Source organism: Amblyomma mixtum, chromosome 2, assembly GCF_055824585.1.
Source record: "Amblyomma mixtum isolate Tamu chromosome 2, ASM5582458v1, whole genome shotgun sequence".
Lineage (NCBI taxonomy): Eukaryota > Metazoa > Arthropoda > Arachnida > Ixodida > Ixodidae > Amblyomma > Amblyomma mixtum.
In genome coordinates, this window is record NC_143013.1 from 38,472,344 (window position 1) to 38,497,010 (window position 24,667).

The window sequence follows — 24,667 nt, forward strand, 5'->3', positions numbered from 1 at the left end:
AAAAGGCAGCCCTCTTGGTTTATTCTCTTCGCGGAATAATTTACAAACGTCCAAGCCGCGATGAACAGCTGTTTGGTATTTCATAACAGCTTTAACACAAGTTTTGTTTTTGTTGTCGACTCGTTAATCACTATAGAATTCGAGCGACAACAGATAGGTGACGGTATCGCTGGATAAACCCGCTGAAAAAAATAAAAACAACGGATCCAAGCATCGGCCTCTCCATCACAGTATCTGATCCAAATGTGTTCAAACACTCATCGTGAGCACAACTAGGTCCCCCACATCCCATATACCCTTAGTTGTCTCACCACTGGTAAGCGTTCACTAAAACGCACGAACATTTCATCTTTGTAACCTCACAGCGTACGAACGCGGAAACGCTTCCCGGGGTGATTCAGTGGCTGTGGCATTCTGCTGCCGATCACGAAGTCGCGGGGCCGAGTTCTGGTCCTGATCCCTGCACTTCGACGGAGGCAAGATACAAGCACACCAATGAAATCAGGTTTCGATGTGCGATAAAGGCCCTCGGAAGTCGGCAGAATTAATTCCCATCTACGTCGCTTCTCACGTCCAGCGTTGCAAAAATCAATCAACTACAAAGGCTGGAACAGAGTCCATGCCAGGTTTTCATCGGACCAATCAAAAGGCAGACTCTTTGCGAACCTATCCGTTTCCTTGCGAGTGAGGGATAGAATAAATAAAAAAAGAATGTGCCCCAAGAAGCAAGCGTACTGAGTGAGCGCTGCAGCCTTGGAGTCGTGGTGGGCCCACCGGCCCACCACGCAGCAACACGGCGCCGGCCACTTCGACCGTCGGTCGGGCTTTGATCGGTGTTGGCCGCGCGGCGTATCGAGCCACGTTCGATCTCCCCGTGCGCCGTGGGCGCCGGAGTAGCGGCCACTGAAGTCCGTTCATTTGCCGCGGGGCTGAGGAACCGGGGTCCCGGAAGCGGATATGGGCTGCGGAAGCGTGTTCAGGCGCGAGGCACCCGCTATCGCGCAGGCCCAGCCTACGAACGAAGACTGCAACAGCGTGATAACGGTAAGTATTTGATACAGTGCACGTCCGTAGAGCGGGATACGCTTCGAGCACATAGGCTCGCATCTAAAAGCAACCATCACGGTCTGTTTACAACCAGTCAACATTCCCAGCGCGAAAACTGTTGCGGCCGGTCCAGATATCCCTTCTTCTCTGTCGATAACCCAAACTCAGCATCTAACGAAGACAGTTTAGAGCCCCGCAGCACGTCTAGTCATTCTGAATATAACAATAACTGAAGTTTGTTTTCAGTGAATTTGGACTAGCGTTTACCGATAAATTCCAAAAGAACCGGCTTCTCACCTGTTGTAATAATTATTCAGTTGAAAGCAAAAAACGCGGCTGTGACAGGTAATAAGTGCGGAAGGCGAGAAGGCACGTAGCCAGCAAGCGTCTCTGGGTCAACGCTGTCTTCAAATGCGAATATATATGTTGTGGTCGCGTCGAGACTGGGGGGAAAGCAAGTTTTGCACAATTTTTTTGCCACATTTATTCACGCACGCGCGTGCACGTACGCACGCATGCACTTTCTGTTCTTTGGAAGAATTCAACAAAGAGGCTCTGTAGTAATAAAACGAAATGCAGTGAAAACCGACATGTCTAACGAGATTAAAATGCCTCGATTCCTAAAAGAGAGCGAATCGCTTACAAGAACTTCCTTTTCACTATAGAGCCTCCAACCATGTCTATACATTCCAAAACACTTTCCTTTTCACTACAGGGCGGCCAACCAAGTCTGTCGATTCAAAATCCGCCTTTTTCCCACGGCCTCGCCTTTTTCCCACGCTCTCAGCATGCGCGCCTCTCCTCCTCCAGCCACACTGGTTGAAAACAAAACCGCCAGCTCTTACTGCGCATGCGCAGCTCATGCTAGTGGCGGGCGCATGCGACAGATGGCAGCAGCTGTCAAGCACACACTCGCCACATTGCAGGCGCAGCTGGCTCCTTGTGGAACCGGATAAGGCCTGCGCCTCCCATGTGCCTTTGTTTTCAGCCAGCCGACGAATTTTCGCCACTCCCCAGAGGGCGCCACATCTTGTGAAAAAGGCGGATTCCATGGAGTTACCTATTTGAATAATTTTGTAACCGTTTATCACCTTCACACAGAATCCATTCTCAGGGGCGGATGTCATCACCATCGGCACAGACTTTGGACTTCCCAAGTCCGAAGATGCTGCTGGCTATTCAGACAATGTCATCCTCTGCACCGATTCCTCGAGGGTATGAGACATGCACTAAGCGCCAGCAGCGAAGCTCTGACGCCTTTTTGGGGCAGAAATGTACACGCACAATGCAGAAAAGGGAAGACAAAGCTTAATATTTTTATCTCTGGTCTTGCTTTCATCTTTACGAGAATGAATTCATGCCGTTCGCTTGAGGCGGATGGAATTTTGAGAAAAAATACCTTATTAATGTGACGTCCGAAAAGGCATGCAAAATCAAGTGAAGTGCAGTGTCTGTTTGAAGCGAATTAGAGTCAATATGTTTTCAAAACTGAACAGCAAGGCAAAGCGTTCAAGAGAAGGTTTAACTGTTCTAGCATTACATTGATTAACCTAGAGCGACGATCGTCGTCTGTCACCCTTTTTTGGGACAAAATAGCAATTCAAATATTGCTATAAGGAAAGCTAACGTGTGCCGAGCTTTCACCTTTGAGAAGGTGATGCAGACTAAAATATATTTTCGCTGCCCCGTTGTTCATGATTTGACACACAGCGGAGCGTCATTAATCCTTGCTCTTTCGACAGAGCGTAGTGGACGTGGCTCATTTGATTGCTCTTTATTCCATCATCAGGTCTGCCACTACTTGCTATATCCTGAACAGACCACGTGCTTATATTCGTACTTCGAGTGCATTGGAGGGAAGTTCAACAAAACGCTGTTCTTCGGGCTCCAGTACATCCTGAAGAAGTGGATGGTTGGACCGGTGGTTACCGCGAAGAAGATCAACGAAGCCAAAGAATTCTTCAGGATGCACTTTAACCAGGAGCTCTTCAACGAGTCCGGTTGGATGCATATCGTCGAGGTATCTAGGGGTTATTTTTAACATTGAATTAAGTCGTTAGGAGCTAGACACTGTAAATCATGTTCGTCTTTCTAGTTGTGTTCGCGTCTCAACCATTCAAAAGTGGGGCGCCTGTATCGTGCAAGGGCCAAGCTGTTTCAATAATCCTTCTTTCTGAATACTGTCTAGCGACGGAACTGTTTACCTACACCTGTCGTTGAAAGTGCCATCTGTATGTTCGAAAAATCAGTAACGACGATGTCGGCGTAACCTCTCCTCCCTAAGCAGCGCCGCAGACTGCAGTACTGTGAAGTAAAAAAAGCAGTTTTAAGTAAATATGACCTCATTCTAAAAGAGGGTTCCAGGACTCATCTGTTGCAATATATAGTTATCAAGGCTACAATGTTAAGAGAAACACAGCAAGGGTACATTACACATGAGGTGCTAAGAGGTATTTTGAAAGGAATGACATACTTCGGGGAGTGAAGTGTTGTGCGTAAAGTCAGAAGCGCATCGAGATTAGAAGTCAAAAAGAGAGCTGAACGCACATCAGCATTCCGGGCTCACGGCAAAACCACAAATAAAGCTATGCAAGGGGACGTGGGCTGGGCATCGTTTCAGCTGCGGGAGAGGCACAGCAAAGTCGGATATAAAGAATGGCTGAGGACATGCCTATGGGTAGCGCACCGTCACGAGACAATCTGAGGAACATGAGCGAAAATGTATGGGCCTCTAGGATTCTTAATATTTGTACAGATGAAGCGTTGACTCAGAGCGGAGGAAGAAGAAATATAAATAGTAAGTATGCGGAAAACCATCATGCTGTAACAAAGAGCATTAAACGTAAAGTCAAAAAGGCAGAGGATTGGAAGAAGACAAATTAAATGGTAAAGAAGCTGCACGTGGGTCAGTGCAGAATCGGCAAAAGTGAAATAATAAAGAAATTGTTCCATGATAATTCAAGAGGCGGAGCCCTCTTGTTTGAACCAAAATTGTGGTGTCTTATAACGCGCAGATGTAAAGGGAAGTATTCCCAAGACTAGAAGGTGGGGGGTTGCTGCTTTTTGTTCGGTAAATCTGAAGAGATAGACAAGTTTTTAGAATGTCGCAGTATCCATCCAGATGACGAAGCCAGCATAATTAGCATTCCCAAAGCCCAAAGGTTCAGGTAAATTGAATGTATCCAAGGTGGACATCCCTAAAAAACAGTTGGTGGATTGGGGACAGAAATGAAGGAAATCAGTGTAAACAGGCGATTGTAGGAGTCATATTCTCCGCAGTCTAAATATGAGATTATTTTTATAAAAGAAAGCTGCATTTCAGGACAAAAATTGTAAAGGATAAATTTTCTTGTGAAATAGAAATGAAACTAATGAGGCCCCACCCACCGCGCGCCCTCCCCGCGCCATCGATCCTCTCCTTACTATCCTTACTATTGGCCGCAGGGATCTTGATTCGAAGTTTTCTAACTTCATGGTAGGATAAAAAAGATCCAGCTAAAGTCATCGAGAAGATAGCCAGTACGAGTATCGCGGTTGCTCTTCAAGTTGGCAAATCAAAGCTGCCAACAGCACTAGTAGAGCATCGGACGCGGAATTCGGAGGTCGCGGGTTCGGCTCACATTGGTGGCATGTGGTCGATTTTATCGTACTTTCAAATCAATTATCTTTCAGCAATACAATAATCACGGTAGTGATGTCTCACTGATCGACACCAAAAATTAAAAAAAAAATAGGAACACTCCCTTATGCTCCTTCGTTTCGGTGTCTGTTGGCTTCCTTCATATCTGCCAACAGGAAAGCAGACGATGCAGTAGTACCTGCCAATCCCGAAGTTAGTTTTCTTGCGAGGCGCATACACGACCAATCTTGAGATCTTAGCCGTTCTTTTTTTTTTTTCGATTAATCGTATGCTGACGTGGTGATGCCTGTCGTTGCCTTCTGTGTTGTGATAGCCACGCGAGCTTTCTCCCCATGTGTTTGCGACAGTAGCAGCACGACGGGTACCTGCCGCTCTCGATCAAGGCGGTGCCCGAAGGCAGCCTCGTTCCCACTCGCAACGTCCTCTTCACGGTCGAGAACACGGACCCGGAAGTACCCTGGCTCCCCGGCTGGGTTCAGGTGGGCTCCGCGACTTCTTCACTCATTTATAATCATCGTTATTAGCCTGACTGCGCCAAATGCAGTGCAAAGACCTCTCCCATGTCTCTCCAATTAACCCTGTCCTTCGCCAGTTGCGGCCACCGTATCTCCGCTAACTTCTTAATCTCACCCGCCCACCTAACTTTCTGACGCCCCCTGCTACGCTCCCCTTCTCTTGGAATCCACTCCGTTACCCTTAAGGACCAGCGGTTATCTTGCCTTCGCATTACATGCCCTGCCCAAGCCCATTTCTTCCTCTTGATTTCAACTAGGATGTCATTAACCCGCGTTTGTTCCCTCACCCACTCTGTCCTCTTCCTGTATCTTAACGTCACACCTATAACTTTGCTTTCCATAGCTCCCTGCGTTGTCCTTAAAGGGGCACCGCGATGATTTCCTCGGTACCAGTTAATATCATTAAATAGATTCATCATGCTTTCCAGAGACCAGAGCAAAAAGAATTATTGAAATCGGAGCATGCAAACGAAAGTTATTCCACTCTGAAAATTCGAAATGAAAAGCTCAGACGAAAACGCACTTCACTCGCCCATTTCACTCACCCAGTACCGAGATTGGGCGCTACCAATCAGAACCGCGCCTGGCGTACACGCAGCGGAAGCGTGCATGCAGTTGTTGCTTTGTCGGGGCTGTAGACATCCGCTCATTTTGACGGCGTCTTCCCCCCGTGTACGCGACGCCGTACTCAGGGCAGGGGTGACAAACAACAAAGGAAGCTCCCCGAAGTTTCTTTTTTAGTCGGACTGGAAGGCGGTGGGCAGTAGCCCTCCTCCCCCCCAAACTCGACTCCGGTCTCCTGTCCGGCCTTTCTTGTCGACTGGCTTTTTTTTTCGCTGCCGTCTTGGTATGGTCACGGCCGGTCTCGACGCGCGCGCTTTCTGGTTTGAGCCAAGGTTTTTTGAACAGCGCTGGCTGCCACGAAGGTTTGAAGCGGAATGGAAAGTGTCGCCCCTAGCTGTATTCTTGTTAGTTTTCATTCGCTTTCCCTGCTTCTTTCCAGTTTTTGTGGCATGCGAAAAGCTTTCAGTACTCAGAGACATAATATTTTGGATTCATTTCGCAAGTATAAAGGAACAATATGCAAACTGGACGCCCAACCAATGAGAAAGGCAGCGCCCTATCTGGATGCCGCCTCATTTCCGCTGCCGCAAATGGCCGCCGCGTTGCGACACCATCGGCTCGAAGCAAGCATTTCTAGCGAAGATTAAAATATCAAATATTATGATTTCGGTGATCTCATTGCGCGTTCGGGACTCACAATGTCCCTTACTCTGCATACAAAGAATAAAGACCCCATGCTTTATCTACGTCGCAGGGCACCTTTAACTTAAGCTGGACCCTTTTCGCTAGCCTCCACGTTTCTGCCCCATAGGTGAGTACCGGTAAGATACAGCTGTTGTATGCTTTTCTCTTGAGGGATATATATGTAAACTGTCATTCGTGATTTTAAGAAAAGCTGCCAAATGCGCTCCCTCCCATTTTATTCATCTCGTCATTGCTGGTCAGCAACATTTAGGAAAGTGACCACGAGCAGAACATTTAACGCGCAGAATTGGCAGCTAGTGGTCGGCTAGAGTGGGTTCCAAGTGAATAAAAACGTAACCACGAGCGACCAGGAATCAAATGGAGTGGTGAGCTTTGCAGATTCGTGGGAATAACGTGGCCACGGATGGCGCAAAACATATATAATCGGAAGGAACCATGAGGCGTGGTTGACCTCCATAGAGTCAATCCGGTAGCTCACGATGATGTCGACTCTGATGGCTATGGCGAAAATAAGCCCATTGTATGTGCAGTCGCTGTTGACGCAGACGTGGTACCCGACCTCGGTGGCGACAAACGCGTGGCACCACAAGGAGCTCATGGCGAAGTACCTGGTGGACACCTGCGGATCGGCCGCTAGCATCCCGTATCAGCTGCACGACTTCGGCTTCGGCGGTGCTTCCTCCGTCGAAGTAAGCCCGAGGTTTAACCCTAACCCCCCGTACGTCCTCTCTCCCCGACCCCCAACACCCAAAGAAAAAAATATGCATGGTGCTGCCCTGATGCGATAAGAGCACACGGCTCAACCAGGATGCACACGAGCTTAACCAACGGCCCGTAGCTTCTTTTCTCTTTTTGCTTTATTAGGTGATGATCAGCAATCAACCGTTTTCAGGCAAGGCTCGACAAGAGCTTGGCTGTATTGTGATCGCGCCTGGAAACATTGCACATTTAACATCATTAACTGACGGCATTTTTGTTTATCGTCTAGCGGTAACGACAGTACGCAACGACTCAGCACGATTTTTCCCTTCCTGAAATTACTACATACGTGACGACGTCAGGACCGACAGTTGACCAACTCGTGACCAACTCGAACTGAGAAGTTGTCGTGCAAAACACCAAATTTTGTCTTATTTTGACAAAGAGCATATGACTGTTTAAGCGCGCCATTCAAATTTTGAATCGGCTGAGTTATCCGCGCAAAATTAGATGAAACAGTAAAACCGGCAGAACGATCTGCCGTCAAATTTTAGTACTGTCGGTACATCCCACCACACTACCAAAACGTATCGTCTTTTACAAGAGAGTATCTGCTCTATTTTGTAGCGGAAGCTACACTAGGCTAGCAGAAGCGCATTTCGCGGTGCCTGCCAAAGGCCATTACTGCGCATGCGCGGTTACCATGGCAACCATGGCGCCGCAGCCGCTGCACAGCACTGCGCATGCGCAGAGTCGCGCCGCGCAGACGGAATCGATGCGCTCGCTCCTAAGACGCGCACAGTGGAAGAGAGCGGCCGTGCTTGTCACGGCAGCAGTACAGGCCGCGTGAAATTTTCTTCCGATCCAGAAGTCGTCGCATGGTGCAAGGCCCGCCGAGAGCGTGAAAACGAGGCGAGAAGGGCTTAGCGGGTGGCCGAGACGCCTGAAGAACGAGAGCAACGTCTCGCGAAGAGACGCCGCCAAGCAGCTGAACGACGACGTGTCGCTACCGAAATGTCAGTAGACGAAACTGCTTTCGCTACGTATATCCTGGCCTAGCTGAGCTAAGCCGCTGCCAATTTTTATTACCATTAGGCACCCTTCAGTGCAAAACCTTGCGTAGAAAGCGGCGCGGCCTTTGAGTTGACGAACAGAACGGCGGAACAGCGACAGCCCACGGAGCACATGGTTTGTTTTATGCTTTATGGGTTTTAACGTCCCAAAGCGACTCAGCTGGGCTATGAGGGACGCCGTAGAGGAGGGCTCCGGAAATTTCTACAAGCACACCGCCACGCATCAGTGTCTGTCTCACATCTCGGAGGACATCGCCAGGGTTCAGGTGTCCGCCGAGATGCGAGACAATACTACGCCATTTCCTTTCCTCAAAAACCAATTTTCATTTTCATTTTCCCTTGCGGTTGCCGATGTGAATGCATGTCAGAAAACGCCGGTAGGTTCAAATTTATCTGGAGCCCTCCACTAATCCCGTCTTTCTCTTTTCCTTCGTTCGCTACTTCCGTCATCACTTACCCCCGGCGCGGTTGAGGCGTACGCCGAGAGAGAAGCTACTGTGCCTTTCTTTCCATTTCTCATAACGAAATTAATATAACGCATTTAAATACGCAGTCAGCGGCCTTAGGAGGAGCGGCGCATCTGGTCAACTTCCTGAGCACCGACAACATAGCTGGCGTTCAGCTCGTCCACCGCTACTACGGCCATCCCATGGCGGGATACTCCTACCCATCAACAGATCATAGGTGAGGAACGCTACTAGATGTTGGGTCAGAAGTTTGTGTTTGTTTCTTCGGGTTTAACGTTCCAAAGCGACGTTAAACTCCATAACAGTTCATTGAAGACTAAACTGTGAGAGTTTTCAGGGGCTCGTTGGTGCGAGGCTAATTACCACAGCTTGAACTGTGGTAATTACCACAACTAGCCCGCCAAAACGTGTTAATTACCACAGCGCAGAGAGATTACAACACAGACGACAGAAACACGACACATTACTGCTGTGCTTTTCTATACGCTAGGTTGCTCATTATGTACAATACTACGAGTCATGCTGACCCCTGCGCCTTCGTGACTGCCTGGGGGTATGTGCGCACAGAGAAAACTTCGCGCTTCAGCTTCGTCGTAGCCTCTGACCATTTCGCTCAGTGGATCCATGCTGGCAACGACAACACGAAAATCCCCATCCATGGCTTGTGCATGTAGCACCATGACCCCGTGGGGCCCTGCGGGACAGTACGTGGCGTGCCGTCAAGCGATGCACGCCTTCCCCAGCGGACCTGCCTCTGTGGCCAGTGACGCTTACCACGCGGCAAACTGCTGCGAGCACGTCTGGGGCCAGGACCTGCGGCATCTCGTCGAGGCCCGCGCAGAGCTCCATGGAGGCATGCTTATCGTCAGGCTGCAGTCCGGAGACCCGCCAGAGGTTGCCGTAGAGGCAAGACTTATATCCTCTAAGCTATTCAGAAAACATGGGTGTTCATTCTGCTTGAACAGCGTGCACTGGAAACCAGGGAGAATGCTGCCGGTCGCCGCATTAGAAAAAAGCTTTCAAGCACGGTGCACATTTTGGCGACTAAATTATACCCTTTGTTAAAATGTCCGAGATAATGCTTAATTGTCAAATGTTTAGGGGAATCCCCAAGGTGGTGTAGTTTTGTAATAAGAGAGCAATTGCTCATTGGCATCCACCCAAGCACAGCCATACGGCTACAAAGAAAAGCTAACAGTTTTTTCAGAAACTTCGTAGTTAAAAATTCTTCCTGGTCCGGGGTACCAGTATGGCTGTGCTTACTTCTTCCACACAATCGGCAGTCCGCGAATTCATAGTTTAAAATTGTTTCATTGCCCTAAGCCAATCAATCGCCAGCGCCAAGGTCCTCATGGTCTGCATATTCACCTGCAGGGCAATCTGCACATGCGCATGTTCAACGACGCATGCGCAGATGGCGCCTTCTCGCGGGAATGGATCACGCTATGCAAAATCTTTCTAATGTTGACACACGTTGTTTCACGGCTACTCAGCACTTTCTCCGTCGTCTCCTCTGCTTAAAGGTCTTGGAGACACTCGGCCGGCACTACTCGGTGGCTGTGAACTCACTGGGCTTCCGTGAGCTTCCCCCGTATGTGCGCCTGATGCACAGCGACGGCGTGACGCTGGAAATGGCCGAGGCCGTGCTTGCTAACGCCAAGGCACACGGCTGGAGCGCGTGCAACGTGCTGCTGGCGAGCGACGGCTCGCTCATGCGAGAGCAACGGGGGCCCGCACAGCGCTTCTCCTTCCAGTGCAGCGCAGCGGTCGTCGACGGAAAAGAGGTAACCGCGCAAGGGGCCTGCTTTGCCTATCTTAACAAGATCGTGTGCCAACGAAAGCCGGCACAATCTCAACGCTCGACCCATATAGGAATAAAGGTGGTCAAGTTACAGCTAATTAGCCAAGTGCTGCTAGGTATGACTCTTGGGCAAACAGAACTCCAGCTCCTTGGTGCTGAAAGGACTTCACTGAGATTACGTGCCTCTCAAGGCCCAGCTTTCACACCATTGTCACTGGACATAACTTAGGGGGCCTCCATCCCAGGCGACCGGGCCCAATTTTATTTTTTTTTCTATTGTGCCACCTCCAATGCAACTCAAAACCACCATCCATTCATTCTTGCGTGTTTGTGTAGCATTTCGTGCAGAGTAGACGCCCTTTGCGGTAGGCACTGTTCATGCTTCGTTCTGGTTCGCGATAGGGACACGAGTTGGTGAAAGAGGGAAAAGTAGGCCTGGGTGCTGGACATGCACTTCCTCTCTTTGGTTTGGGGGTCCGTAACTCAAGCAATCTGTACGTGGTCACAAGGTGCGTGTGACAAATGAGTCGGAGAGGTGCGTCTCACCAAATCAAATGGTGTCTTGAATCGAAGATTATATCATGAGCAGAAGGTTGAATTGAAGCAAGCAAAGCACGGGTGTAAAGGCGGACTTCAAGACCGAAGGCATGCATTTTAACGCCAAGAGCATTAAAAGGATTCGCGGGTTGCCATAGGTGTCAGAATGTAGTGCTGCAGTCATGGCACATGAAGATTCAAAACACAACTGCGACCAGTCTTTAATTCTAGCACACTGCAGTGTAAGGAAAGGCCACAGCGCTTTGTAGCGATATTGTTTTACAGATGCAGGATGGCAAACAGCAGTGCCCTTTAAATAAAGTTATGAAGTTCAGCAAACATTTTTACAAAGGTAGCAACTCTCTCAGAATAATGAGAAAAGAAACCCCCACTTTCTGTCTCCCTTTGAAAATTAGAAGATATGCTATCACTTCGCTTCAAGCGCCTCGAACTGCACTGCAAATGGGACAAACCTTCGTCCAGTGTCCTAGCACACCTTTTTACTATCTTTCCTTGATTTTCAACATAAATGTGTCTAAAACTTAAACATTAATCAATTTAAATGCCACCGAGAAGCACTGCTCCGTTTGTACTTATGCAGGTACAAGGACAGAGTGATAGAATGGTTTACTATAAAAAGAACATGCAATATTTTTCATATTTCTCATTCAAACAGAGGGAAGTACACAGGGATCCTGCGACAGACACTGCACTGAGCTCCAAGAAAGGCAAGCTCGCTCTACAGAGATCTGGCAGTAGCTACATCACAGTGGAGCAAGGCCAAGGAAACCCTGATGAGGTACCGTCTTCGATCTTATTCCTGAGCGTGAAACTTTACTGTCTCATAGTTTTCAGTGTGCAGCTCGCAAATGCAGTAAAACCTTGCTGATACGTTCCGGGTTAATATGTTCCCGGGTAACATGATTCCCTGGCTACTGCGTTCAAAGTTTGGACAAATCCTGTTCGTTTAATATGTCTACCCGCTTCATGCCCTCTATAGGGCAGGCGCAGCGCAGTTCCCACTATGGCACGTTCGCTGCAGAGCCTGCGCTCTATCCCGTCACATGCACTCATCGCAACGTGCCGAACACAGCAGGCGTCAAAGGCAGAGTTTGTGGACACACCTACCGTACTGTCATCTATGTGCATGATGCAGGCAGACATCCAGAGCGATGCTATCACGCGAAAGCACCGTAAAGTGCATAATATCATCGACTGCTTCCTTTTAAGAAGCTCGAAAATTTGGACTTCTTTAGGAGAAGTTATTTTTTGAATGTTTGTGCGATCCCCACAAAGACCCAATAATAAGGTTCCCCATCTCCATAATTACCAGAAGTGTGTAAGATCACATGACTTGCAGTTCATAACAGGTGACAGCCACGAGACTGGTGAAGGCCACCATAAAGACGTTGGTCAATAGAAAGCAAGGTTTATTCAATGCTAAAATAGTTGTAAAAATGGTTTTTTCTGTCATTTCATTAGAATTGTGAGAATGCATGGAACTAAAGATATCCAAGCAGCCAGATCTCAAGGCAGCAGTACATGTAAAATGCAGCTCCATGCATACAACATCCCGTTCAATAGAATTGCCACATTTCACAGCACTTTGCCAATACAGGGAATCATTTGATATATACTAGAATCATGATCCAAATTGCACGGGGCCGCGAAAAAAATCGCATCAATCGAAGTTTCACACAATCCAAAATGAATAAAATCCGTCTGCAAAAGAATGGGAAATGCATTCACGTAGATCTATTTACGGCTGACGCAATATATTTACAGCCGCTTGGCCACAGCTCACTACTCGTGCGTACACCAAGACTGGAGATCGCGATGTCGGCGATGTGCAGGTCGCACGCCCACACTCACTCGTGACATCAACGATACGCGGGCCGTGTGACTGGCGATTCCAGCAACAATGGTGTGCGGGTAGTGCTTGGTCCTCGAGGGTGCATTTGCAGCTCTTGCATTAGTATCAACCGCAGTGGTGTGGGAGTGTTCGGATCATTCGAAATTCTGCATATTGCACACAGTGCACTCCAGCTGGGGAATTTTATGCATTTGTATCACCCTGAAATTCGTATAATCAAGATTTTACTGTATTTTAGTTCATTACAAGCAGGTAGACAGTGATATACATACTAGCAAGGACACAAGTCCGCAACAGCACAATAAAATTTTAAAATGTGCAACTCTGGAGCTCGAATGGAGTTTCTATGCGGTGCTCATCAAAGATTGTGTGTGCAGAAGTTGTTGCTACAACTTGATGCTTGCAAGGTTTCATCCATATCCAACAGGCACCTTTGATCTGGAAAATTCTGTGCTGCAGGCATTTTTCAGGCCACAGCAAAGCTTAAAAGTTATGGTCCAGCACTTCCACAACTAGCAGATTTTCATTTACTCATCATTGCAAGTGCCACATCATGACTAGACTGAACTGTGCAAATACCTTGCCTTTTCTTCCAGGACTGCCTTGTGCAGGTGTTTCGAGATGGCCATCTCCTTGAGGACCAGTCTTTTGAAGACATCAGGAGACGTTCCCAAGAACCTTTACATGAGCTACTCAACACATAGTACAACAATCCACAGCTGTTTCATACAACTCCCACTGCAGTGCACATTATACTACTATGAATGTACAAGTTAACAACAAAAGAACCATTGCCAAGCCTTGTTGTCACTAGTCCGCAAACTATGAAACGTGGCAGCGACACTTGTCAACAAACTGTATATGTTTAAACAGTTACTTCCCTGTGCTGCTACACAGTATTTCTGTAGAATGCTTTCACTTGAGCAAGCAGTTTTCCAAAAATGATGAGAACAATAGGACACTTATGTTACTCTGAGTAAAAAAAGTTTTATTTCAAGAAGCCAACAGCATCATGAAAAAAAAAAAAAAGCAGGCACAAGGAATCTCTCAAATGGTGTTGATGACTGCCTCAACCTCTTCTTTAGCAAACATGTGGTATCCTTTCTCCTTTGTAACATTAGCAACCTGAAAGACAGCACGAAGCCAGATTTATTTCGGGATCACATTTTGGTTTATGAGCCAATGCAAACAAAACCAAGCAAAGAAACTGGCCTTGAACAAGGATTACTAGGTATGGTCAACAGAAGGGTAAGTGTAAGGAGTGCCTTAAATTTTCCTACCAAGTTAGCTTGCCGTAACAGCCAAAAAAAATAAAAAATATCCGTGGTAACACCTTAAAAATTCGTGTGTACATGGCAGAACTGGATGACCACGCTGAACACGTGATTCAGACAGAAATGAAACTACCAAGTGCTGATACAACAGGCTGCAAAGCAAGATATATATATGCGAAATTATAGTAAGGTGCAAAGCACCACATGTTGCTGCAATATGATTCTACCAAACCTTACTGAAGTTCTAAGCAGATTCGAAGCCTCAGTGTTGTTCGACATTCGGTGTCCCAACTATCCTAGCTTCCATTTTTACTTTTTTCTTATCTTTTGAAAAACATGCAAATGATGCCAAGTAAGCATACCATTACCACAAAGTCTGCGACCGAAATGTGCCGTTTTTGTACATAGTATATTTAAGAAGAGACAGATGCAGCTCTGCTATCTTAAATTTTTGTATCACAGAGAGAGAGAGAGAGATAAAGAGAGGGGGAAAGGCAGGGATGTTAACCAGAAAGGTTTCCAGTTCGCTACCCTGCACTGGGGAAGGGAATGAGGGGATAAAAAGGGAAGAGAAGAGAGAAGGAACGAGAGACAGAGTGACAGTAGTTTTCAATATGGTAAATGATAACTCCAGGAATGAAAAAAAAAGACTGAAAATTCCATTTCTGGATAACTAATTTGTTAGCTGCAAGGATACAAGTTTAAAAAAAAAAAAAGATGCATTACTCAGCACCATAAAACATGCCACTGGAGTGAGATCTTGAGGTAATACTAAAACCTCTGACCCGTCACAGTTATCCTCTCCGTGTACAACCAGTGGAAAAACACCACGTCACATGCAAAAAGAAAAACACACTTACCTCTACATTTGTGGAGTTCAGTTTCTCCTCCATGACCTGCTTGAGTATGGTAAGTGCATTAGTAGTTGCCTCGTTCAATGTCATTGCCTAGAGATCAAGGAGCATTCATGTTAACAAGCCAATCACGCAATGCAATAAGGAAAAGTTCAACAACCTCATCTTTCTACCACATGTCCCTGGATATTTTACACCAAACACAAGAAATACAACTAAAGAAAATATTCTGACCCTAACTGAAGTACACATAAGTAGTGAACACTACCAGAAACACAACTTGCTACATGCTCATATACAATTAAAAATATCCAAGCATCTCTTTTTCCAGTTCATGACATAACATCCTGGGCTTTTAATACAGAAGCCACAATAAGATTCTGCTTTAATTCTGTGCTCACATCACTCATCGTATAAACAAATCAATGTGGCTTCTTGAGAACATGTAGAAGCCCCCAAACTTGCGTGCGACAAACTATATCTCTGGAACTAAATCGCTCACTAATGCAAGGCACAACTGTGAAGTTTTATCAACAAATTTGCAATGAAGATATGAAGCAGTACAACAACAATTCAGGCATATCCCGTATTCACAGTTTAGCCCAATTCAACCCTTTTGGGCTCCTCTTGCCATTTTTTTTACAGAAAATTAGTCTTGTTTCCAACACAAAGCACAAATGGTTATTTTTTTTCCAGGCATGTACAAAATTCCATACTAAGTGTCGCAACAGTTTGAAATTTTCACCTTGAAATACAGTGAAACCTGATTAAGGCATAACTCAGGGAAACACTATGCACAAAGCAACAGTACGGCCTGACCGACAGAGTTTTCACAGAATATTTGACTAAAATTTAAGGATTACACGATTTCAAGGGCACAACGAAGCAATAGTCAAAGAGGAGAAAAAAAATGTGTTGATTTGACCACACAGATTAGAGATTTGTTTAGGTAGGAATGTTTGAGAGCTTGCCTCCGATTTCTTTCTTATGGGCACCATCTCAGCCTTTTTCTCAGTGTCCGGTGCAAACAAGGGTCATTTTTAATCTCAGTATCCTTAGGGAGACATCTGCAGACTTCAGCAAAGACAAATTAATCTGTGCAGTTCGGTTTTTGAAACAAGTTCTTGATCTCCAGCTACCATACCTTTCACTTTCAATTTTCCTGCTCGCTAGCTATCTATTTTATTTTTTTGGTTTCCCAACAACAGACCATACTTGTGATTGCCAAGATACACAGAAACTTCGTACATATCAGCACAATGGGGAAGCTGCTATGACTACCGACTGCATCACATATGGTTCAGTGAGAAGCACTATTATAGCTCTGTCATGTGTTCCACGTGAATTTGCTTGTTAACGTTGAAGCAATTTTTTTTTTTAAATTACGCTAAGAACAACCTGGGCCACCCTCATGCGCGTGAAACTTTCCGTGGTGTTGCTGCTACTGCTTGATGTGCTTGGAACTCTTCAGGCGGCCCTTCTGGGCTGATTTACCCATAATGTGCACTTTCCTCAACACGGATAGTTCAATTCAGGCAAGCTGGAACCTGCATTTTTTCACTAGGCGTGGCACATGAAACACTACATGGTAAAAAGCAGTAGACAAAATGGAGGTTTTGAAGCCGCAGTGAGGTATGCTGTCGTCTGCTGCTAAGGAAAATTGCTCTCTCCGGGCATGCTAGCAGCAGCAAGCATGCTTGCCAGATGCGTTGCCATATCTATGCGTTAGGAGCACCAGTGAAGTTTCCTTGCAAATGCATGACGTACAGTCAGGCCGGAATGAAACGCGAACAGAGCATATCAAGAAAACAAAATATTTTACCTGCCTGCTTTCAGCTGAAGCGTACAACTAGCCTGATTCATGTGTCTCGGTAAAGGGCCTACTGAAATGAATAATCGAAAATAGGTTGTAAAGGAATATCTTGCTGCAAAGCAGAAATGTACGACATATGCGTGTTCGCGTTTCATTCCGGCCTGACTGTACTTTATGGCTGCTTTACGACAGGCCCCTGTGCATCATATGCGATGACAGGTATGTACAAACTGCATCATCTGTGATAAGCCATTAAGTTGTAGGCGGAGTCAGGGATTTCATGCTAGTACGTCAAAATCAGAACTACAGTAAACCCTCGTTAACTCGAAGTTGTAAAATCCGGGAAAAATTGAGATAAGTGGAGTTTCGAGTTAAGCAAAATGCCGAAAATCTCAGTGCCCGGGTCACTGAAAAAGCCCGTAACAACCAGTACTGCTGACAAACGCTCCACTGCACAGTGAGAGCGTTTGCAATAAACGCAAAAGAATTCGCAGAAAGAACTGAATTTTTTTATTTTGGAAAGAAGAACTGAGTGATGCTTGCCTGCTTTGCGTTTGCATTTGGCCCGAGAAAAGAGTCTTTGAGCTCGTGAATGCATCGCATGAGCCGTTCGTCGCCGCCGCTGCACTCAATTTTGTTGCAAAGCAAACGTAACATGTTCCTTGTTTTGGCAGCTGTCCACACCTCCCGAGGCTCTTCTTCAACGTGATTATCTCCGTCGTTCACTGCCATTTCAACGACATCGGCGTCGGACAGCATTCCGGTGACGGGCACGTCTAGCTCGTATAGAGCGTATTCTTCAAAAGTGACCTCGTCATCTTCAGCATCGCTGGCGCAGCCAGTTGCCTTGCGAACTTCGTCGCAAAGTTCATCGCAACCACTGAACTCGTCAGTGTCCGGTTCGAGCGATATCTCGGCCTAAGAAAACCCTGCGTGCTTGAAACAATTCGCAGTTGTCAATGCACGGACTTGACGCCAGGCTTCGGCGATGAGGTGGACTGCACCCAGCAAATCTCGTAATTCTTACCGCTGTCGTAAGAACACAAAATTCGGTGCAGCAGACTCTTCCTATGGAACTTGCGAGCAATCTCAATGATTCCTTGGTCCATCGGCTGCAGCACGGACGTCATATTGGCCGGCAGGAACTCCAGCGCGATTGCCTCCAAGTTGTCAATTTTCCCGTGACCGGGACAGTTGTCCACGATGAACAACACTTTCCGACTGTCCTTCGCCATTTTGCCGTCAAGAGCACAAACATACTCTTCAAAAAGCGCTGTTGAAGTCAATGCGTAGTTGAAGCCAACGCGTAGCTCGACGAAACAGAACCACTCGTGCGCTTGTGCACACACACACGCGAAGGGCAGCGGACTGGAGACAGTTCGCCCGATAAGCCCATGAGGCTTTCCTCGCGCGCACGTGACTTCTCCCAATGCCGCTTGACGCAGTTGACAGAAAACCGCTGCGTCCGCGGGAATTTTGTATTCGCACTTCGATTGTCACCGTGTTCGGCACCTAGCAGGAACCAAGTGCTCGCTCGGAGCCCGTTTCACCTTTCGGAATTGGCCTTTGCCTTCAATCCTCCCGGTCAAAACTTCGAGATATCCGTACTAAGCCCGAAAAATACTTCGAGATAAAGGGTAGCAAATACATAGCACGTATGGGGGGTGAAGGCGTGGCGTAGAAAACTTTCGACTTAACCGATATTTCGAGACATAAGAGTTCGAGTTAACGAGGGTTTACTGTACCACTTAATAAGTACACCTTATGAGTTTTTACTGTACCAGGAATCGTCAAACATGTCATCTTTAAAAGGATATAAGGCATCACCAATTTTTTTTTTTTTTTCGAAGGTTCACAGAAAGCAATTATATACTTGGTGAAGCTCGTCAGTCATCCAATCAATTCTGAATTAAGCATGTGGCCTACCTTGTGGTATTTCTCCTGCAGTGCCTGCTGGGCACCTTCAGAGCCCGAGCCAATCGCCTTGGCATCATACTGGACGTAAGTACCCGAGGGATCCATGTGGTACCTGTACACAAAATAACTACACATCAGATACTGTACGCATGGAGGAAACAACAGTTAAACTTAACTTTGAAGAATGCGCCACAAAATTATGAATGCTGGGCAACTCAAGACTGTTTCTTTGTCTTTACTGCTCTACCTCAGCAGTTCTAACGTGGCCCTTCGTGGTTCTTGACCCTTCTAGGGTCCCTGGAGCTTTTATCGTTCAATAAATGCCCTCCAGACTTTTGTTTCGCTTCAAGACCAACAAAGGCACGCACTCTCTTTCAAGTATGGTATATGAATTCAATCATGATTATTTAGGAACCTGTATATTTCAAGAGCTAATGCCTTAAAAGTAGAGTGCAGCAATGCGGTGGCACAACATGGGAATGAGCTAGCATTATGAGCTGGCGCAGGTACTACAGATGAAACTCTGTGATATGACCATTGTTGATAAGAATTTCGGGATGACACAAATTTGCGAAATTCCATGGCCAGAGCGCATTGTGCTATATACAATGTGCAGAATTTCGAATGTTCCATTCGGAAAGGAAGACATCAACACATCATATTCAATAAAAGCTTTTTCTTCTCCTCCTCCTCCAAACACTTTCCCGAGCCACTACGGATGATACAAATGCACGAGCTGTGACTACGTCTTCGAGTGCTAAACGCAGCCACCACATCGCCGACATCGGAACTACCAGACGCGCGATACGCACTGCGAACACTGAACTGTGGCACATGACAGCACGGTGCACATTAGCAGTGCCGCGATCGCCAGTCACACGATACACACTGTGAGCGGTGGCCCGCAGCACGCACACCACCGATGTCTTGCGTGAGTGGTGGCCCGTGACCCATACATTGCCGACGTCACAATCGTCAGTCGCAAGGTTCATGCCACGAGTAGTGAGCAAGTATAAATTCCTTCATCCGTGAACAGATCTGCGTGAATGCATCCCTTGTGTTTCTGTATATGAATTTTGTTCACTTTGGATTATAGGCATTTCGGATGACACAAACATTATTCGCGAAACCACTAGGTTTGAATTATCAAGATTCTTATGTACTTTTATTGCTACATTAAGGATATCCATGAAAAAAGCCTGTCTTAATGCTTGTAACCTTGGTTCTCAGGACTGCCACGACCTATAGGAAGAATACAAGCAAGCATCCGCCACTACTGCTCAGGAGGTCCCCGATACATTAATGACAATGGTAGCTTCCATACGAAGCACCTCAAAGCATCAAACATGACAATTTTTTCGGAGTGCTGAGCAATGCAAGTGTTTGTCATACCACAGATCCAGCACCCCTAAATGTGGACATGCATGCATTCAAAACTTGACTATTCATTTTTCTCCCCATTCTCAGAGTCTAAAAGAAGCACTCGGAACAAGTAACAAAGATCATTTCATGCGCACGGACACAACATAGGCAGCTGCAGCAGGTAGACAGGCCACTCACAGCTGTGGGCCCTTGGCATCGATGCCGGCGAAGAGGATGGCCACACCAAACGGCCTGCTCATAGCATTCCCGTCGTCATCACTGTCCCCGAATTGAATGGCCAGGTTAGAAACAGCCTGGGCCACACTCTCCACTTGCATCTTCTCGTTGTAGAGAAACCAATGGTTCTGGTACGAAAAGATGAACGGCAAAGATACAGAAGCATACAAACGCAAAGCAAGAAAGTGTGCTACTTTAGGTGCAAGTAAGTGGGGAAGATGGCTGATGGCTCCGATAGGAGGGGACTCCTCGCACCAAATCAGTGGGACAGTGACGAAATGGCTCCTTTTTTAGCATGAAAGCGCTACTTCACTAGCAAAGGCGAAAAACCCGAGGAATGTTTGAAGCCTCAACTTTTGATGGAGTGCCAGCGGCAGAGGCCTTGTGCAGCTGCTCCATTAACACATGGAACCGGCACAACCCCTCATCCCACTCCCTGCGTACAGCTGCCAATAGCGGCTGACGATAAGATCTTGCTTGCGGTTGCCTTTGAGGCGGTGTTGCCTCAACTGCTTTGCAATGTCCTATGCAGTACAACTGCATTAAAACCCTATCATTATTTTTTTATCATAAGACACTGCGCCTATCAAATGACTGTTTTTGGTAATAAGAACTCTGAGCCACAAAAGGCCAAGAGGGAAATTCGATCTAGGGCATCAAAATGAACCACGATATGAATAAAGCAGCTACTGAGAAAAAAAAAAAATTTTCCTTTCCAAGTTTCACGAGAACTTGGGGGAAGATGAGTATTATTTCTGTATTATGTTTTTTCTCTTCTTTCAAACATGTATTTCTTGATACCTCATAACATGATGAGAAATTCAAGTCCTTCAAGAGCCTGGCAGCAATGGTGAAGCAGTGAAGTTATAAAATTTTAGCCAAGAACCATCAGGACCATCAGAAACATCATTTGGCCAGTCAATGATACAGATGAACGAAAACAATCATACAAAAATTGTGCCTAAACTGGTGCACCACTACATTCAGCAGCAGACAGGAGGTCTAAGAAGAGAGAAGCTAGAGGCATTCAAATCTCTATCCACTGCGCAACAATTCTATAATAGTACTGCTGCTCATGGTACTCTGTAATCTACCATTATCTGATTGGATCATGATAAATATCCAAAGACATGAATTTTCTATAACATTGTTTTCTTTCATCTCATGGTAGCAGGCACTCACTTCCCGTAGTGGCTGTTTGCATGACAGTCTGAATTCCAATCCTCACCTGGGCTTCTACTCTGGCCCTGTCAACCATGGTCCTGGAATCGGCCATCAAGCCACTCACTGCACACCCTAAGAAAGAAACAAAAAAAATATGTAACAAAGTTGGATCAGAATATGCTGCTCATTTATGATTAAATAATATTTAACTGTGGTTGTGTACACTGTTTACCACGAAAAGAGCGAAGGTTATCTCATAACTCTGAAAAACATTTTTGCCACGCAATCACAATTTAAATCAAGTGACATCCCTGAATTTTCTTTTCAGCCTGCAGGAGTGCTCTACAGTGAACACTGCATTACTAACTTAAACAATGGACACAAATTAAGTACAGTAAGAAATACCACTTATGTGTGATTAGTATATGACAGTTCCATCCAGCCACACACAAACAGCATCTTAAACTAGCAACACTTTCTGGTACGCTTGATGCCATTTTTTAGACTGCAAAAATGCATACAGCAGACAACATTAAAGAGTGAGCAGCATTTATGCAGTTTTCATCCCACATCTACTGTCTGGTATTTCCGCAGTCTTTTGGATTTCAAGTTGCACTACAAAGCAAAAGCCCAAAGAACTAAGGTATTGGTAAAACTTTAAACTTTCCGTGCTTACTTGTTCTCCTGCGTCTCACTGCAGCTCAGCCATACCCATCTGAACCACCAAATGTACAAAAAAACGCTAAATTTCAATACCTTGCTGTATGCCTAAAAAATGCATTGCCGCAGGAGTTCTCAGCTTCCAGGCAGTAGTTTGGCAACAGTGACAGCTTCAGTTTTTCAACCAATTTAAGTGCTCATCAATCTTCAGCATCACTTAGACTCAATTTTAATACCCTTTGGCTTGCACGTAGCTAACTCCATTTGGGGATGCATTGAATGCATTTTAAGTTGGTTTTTCTACTTTTTACACATTTAACTGCTCAAAGAGGTGGTGCATTCATTGTGCTTTTAGTTTCAGCCTTAAAACATCCGCAGTTGCTTGCAAGCCTGCAGCATGACTGCAGCTCATTTGCGAACTCTGCATGCCTGTGACCACTAAAGCCCGATCACCTGCAAGACAGGTATTTGTGCACAAGAACACATGATGTCGACACCGCATCGGCTTCCTACGTGTATCAGGGGCGCGAGAAACTACCACATGACCCTTGTAAAGGCAACATAGCAAGCGACAGTTGTGCATACCGATGTGGGTATCGATCTCGACGATTTTCTCAATTGTGGTAGGCTCCATGAGCGGAGACGTCACCCTCTTCTCGACGGCCAAAACCACGCCTTCCGTGGTTTGTATACCAATGGCTGTGGAGCCGAGCTGAAAACGAGAGGCACGTTAGACGTTCCTTCGACGCGCTCTGAGGGCTGCGGCGCTGAGCCGTGTGGCGCTTCACTCACCTTGATGGCTTCGATTGCGTATTCGACCTGAAATAACCTTCCTTCTGGGGAGAAAGTGTTGACCCCCCGGTCGTATTCCGAACGTGTCATGAACATCTAGAAACGAGGAAACACTGCGTCAGTCACGGTGAAACAAGCCCTGCGAGGGACCACCACTTGCAAGCGAGGTGCTACATGACGTTTGTGCATGCACGTAGCAAAACAGGTCATTAGAATGGCTTATTGTTTTCTGGAACAACGCTCTACAAGCAAAAGTCACATTCAAGCAACAGCAGCAATGACATGCAACTCTTGGCGTCGGCTGAAACGGAGCTCGTTAACCCGTTCACAATCAATTATTAGCCCGTAACTGTGAGTACAATGTGATCAGCAGAGCCTAAAGATTCTTTCCTTAGGTCAAAAGTTCCTTGCTTACGTTCGCAGACGCTTTTTAAAGCACGAATAGGCTCCAAAACACAACCGGCACAGAATGCACTGCAAGCTCGTGGGAGACTCCGCGCCACCTGCGTTCCAAAACCTTCAGCACTCAAAACTGAAGTAGTAAGTAAGTGATTTAATTAAAAATGCTTAGTTTTTAACAATGTATATAAATTATGCTAAATTAATTATTATAAAAATAATCAATTTTTAGAGCTGCTGTTGTTTTGAAAGATATATGTGAATTTAGCCAGTAGTAGACAATTACTTGAATCAAGTCATGCTAAGACTAATTGATTTCAGAGCTCGCTGCTTTGTGTAATGCGGCAGGTGGGTGGGCAGTTGTGAGCTTAGTTATTTTTATCTTTCTTTACTGTTCGCTTAGTGCAAAATTTAGGCGATATATTTTGTAGCATTGTACTGTACTGGTAACATTAGTGTACTTTTTTTTTTTCACTGAGCCCTACCACCACCGCAGAACAAAGCACCGAGTTCATTGCACGGCTTGCGACAGCACCGTTGAAGACATCACCGTTGAATGAATCCCATGCTCATTCATTCATATGGCTTGGGATGATGCGATCAAGTTTTCAATCTGAGGTGCTCCTTGCTGTGCTCCACACCCTGTGATGAGGTTAAGGCGAAGATGACTGCGCTCGAGCTCTCGCTGCCAAGCGATGGAGATCGCGTACATGATGTCAACTACTTCTGAGGGTGCAGCTATCAACCAAGCTGGTTTCTGTGATGACAAAGCTGTGTGCGAGGATGCAGTGAGCACATTACCTTTACTCCACACTCATTAGTTTAAGTCTGAGGAACCGGCGAAATGTTGGAAATGTTGGACCGAAATGTTGTTAGCCTCGACCAGAAATTGTCTGCTGACACCTTACAGCTGCCTAGTTTTCTAGAAGCGGCTTCCCTATCATAAAACCAAGCAGAAATGCAGCGACACTTTATGCGTAGAAGAGGATGAAGGCTAGAATGTAACTTTGTACAAAATGGAATGCACGCGAGGCAGCGGCATGCCCTAAAGTTTTTTTTTTTTTTTTTAGTGCGCTAGCCATTCCCGCATTTGGGCGTTGTGTTTGTCTGAAGCCGGTTTCGTGGCAGGCTGCTTACCTGCGCACCGTTTCAGGCGGCAGCCCATTCAATCGTGATAGGCTGCTCGGTAAGAGCAACCTAGGTCACAACCCAACCGAACTCCCACCGATGACAACACCTGCCGTAGCACCCGACTTGTGCCACTTCTCACTTGC

General features: G+C 46.3%; 2 protein-coding genes across 2 annotated transcripts; one reads left to right on the plus strand and one right to left on the minus strand.

The window, feature by feature from the left end:
* The first annotated feature begins 903 nt into the window (after nt 1-903).
* Nucleotides 904-13,717, plus strand: LOC149359024 (nicotinamide phosphoribosyltransferase-like). Its single transcript, XM_089571198.1, has 10 exons — nt 904-1,044; nt 2,149-2,262; nt 2,837-3,067; nt 5,038-5,166; nt 7,002-7,160; nt 8,797-8,927; nt 9,385-9,616; nt 10,234-10,494; nt 11,725-11,847; nt 13,518-13,717. The coding sequence occupies exons 1-10, from the start codon at nt 958-960 to the stop codon at nt 13,623-13,625; spliced, it is 1,575 nt and encodes a 524-aa protein (XP_089427324.1). The 5' UTR covers nt 904-957; the 3' UTR covers nt 13,626-13,717.
* A 175-nt stretch (nt 13,718-13,892) lies between these two features.
* Nucleotides 13,893-23,501, minus strand: Prosalpha5 (proteasome alpha5 subunit). Its single transcript, XM_089571196.1, has 8 exons — nt 23,410-23,501; nt 22,995-23,090; nt 22,788-22,914; nt 21,607-21,674; nt 20,340-20,506; nt 18,789-18,891; nt 15,056-15,142; nt 13,893-14,046 (listed from the first exon to the last, which is right to left on the minus strand). The coding sequence occupies exons 2-8, from the start codon at nt 23,088-23,090 to the stop codon at nt 13,969-13,971; spliced, it is 726 nt and encodes a 241-aa protein (XP_089427322.1). The 5' UTR covers nt 23,410-23,501; the 3' UTR covers nt 13,893-13,968.
* Between the last annotated feature and the right edge of the window lie 1,166 nt (nt 23,502-24,667).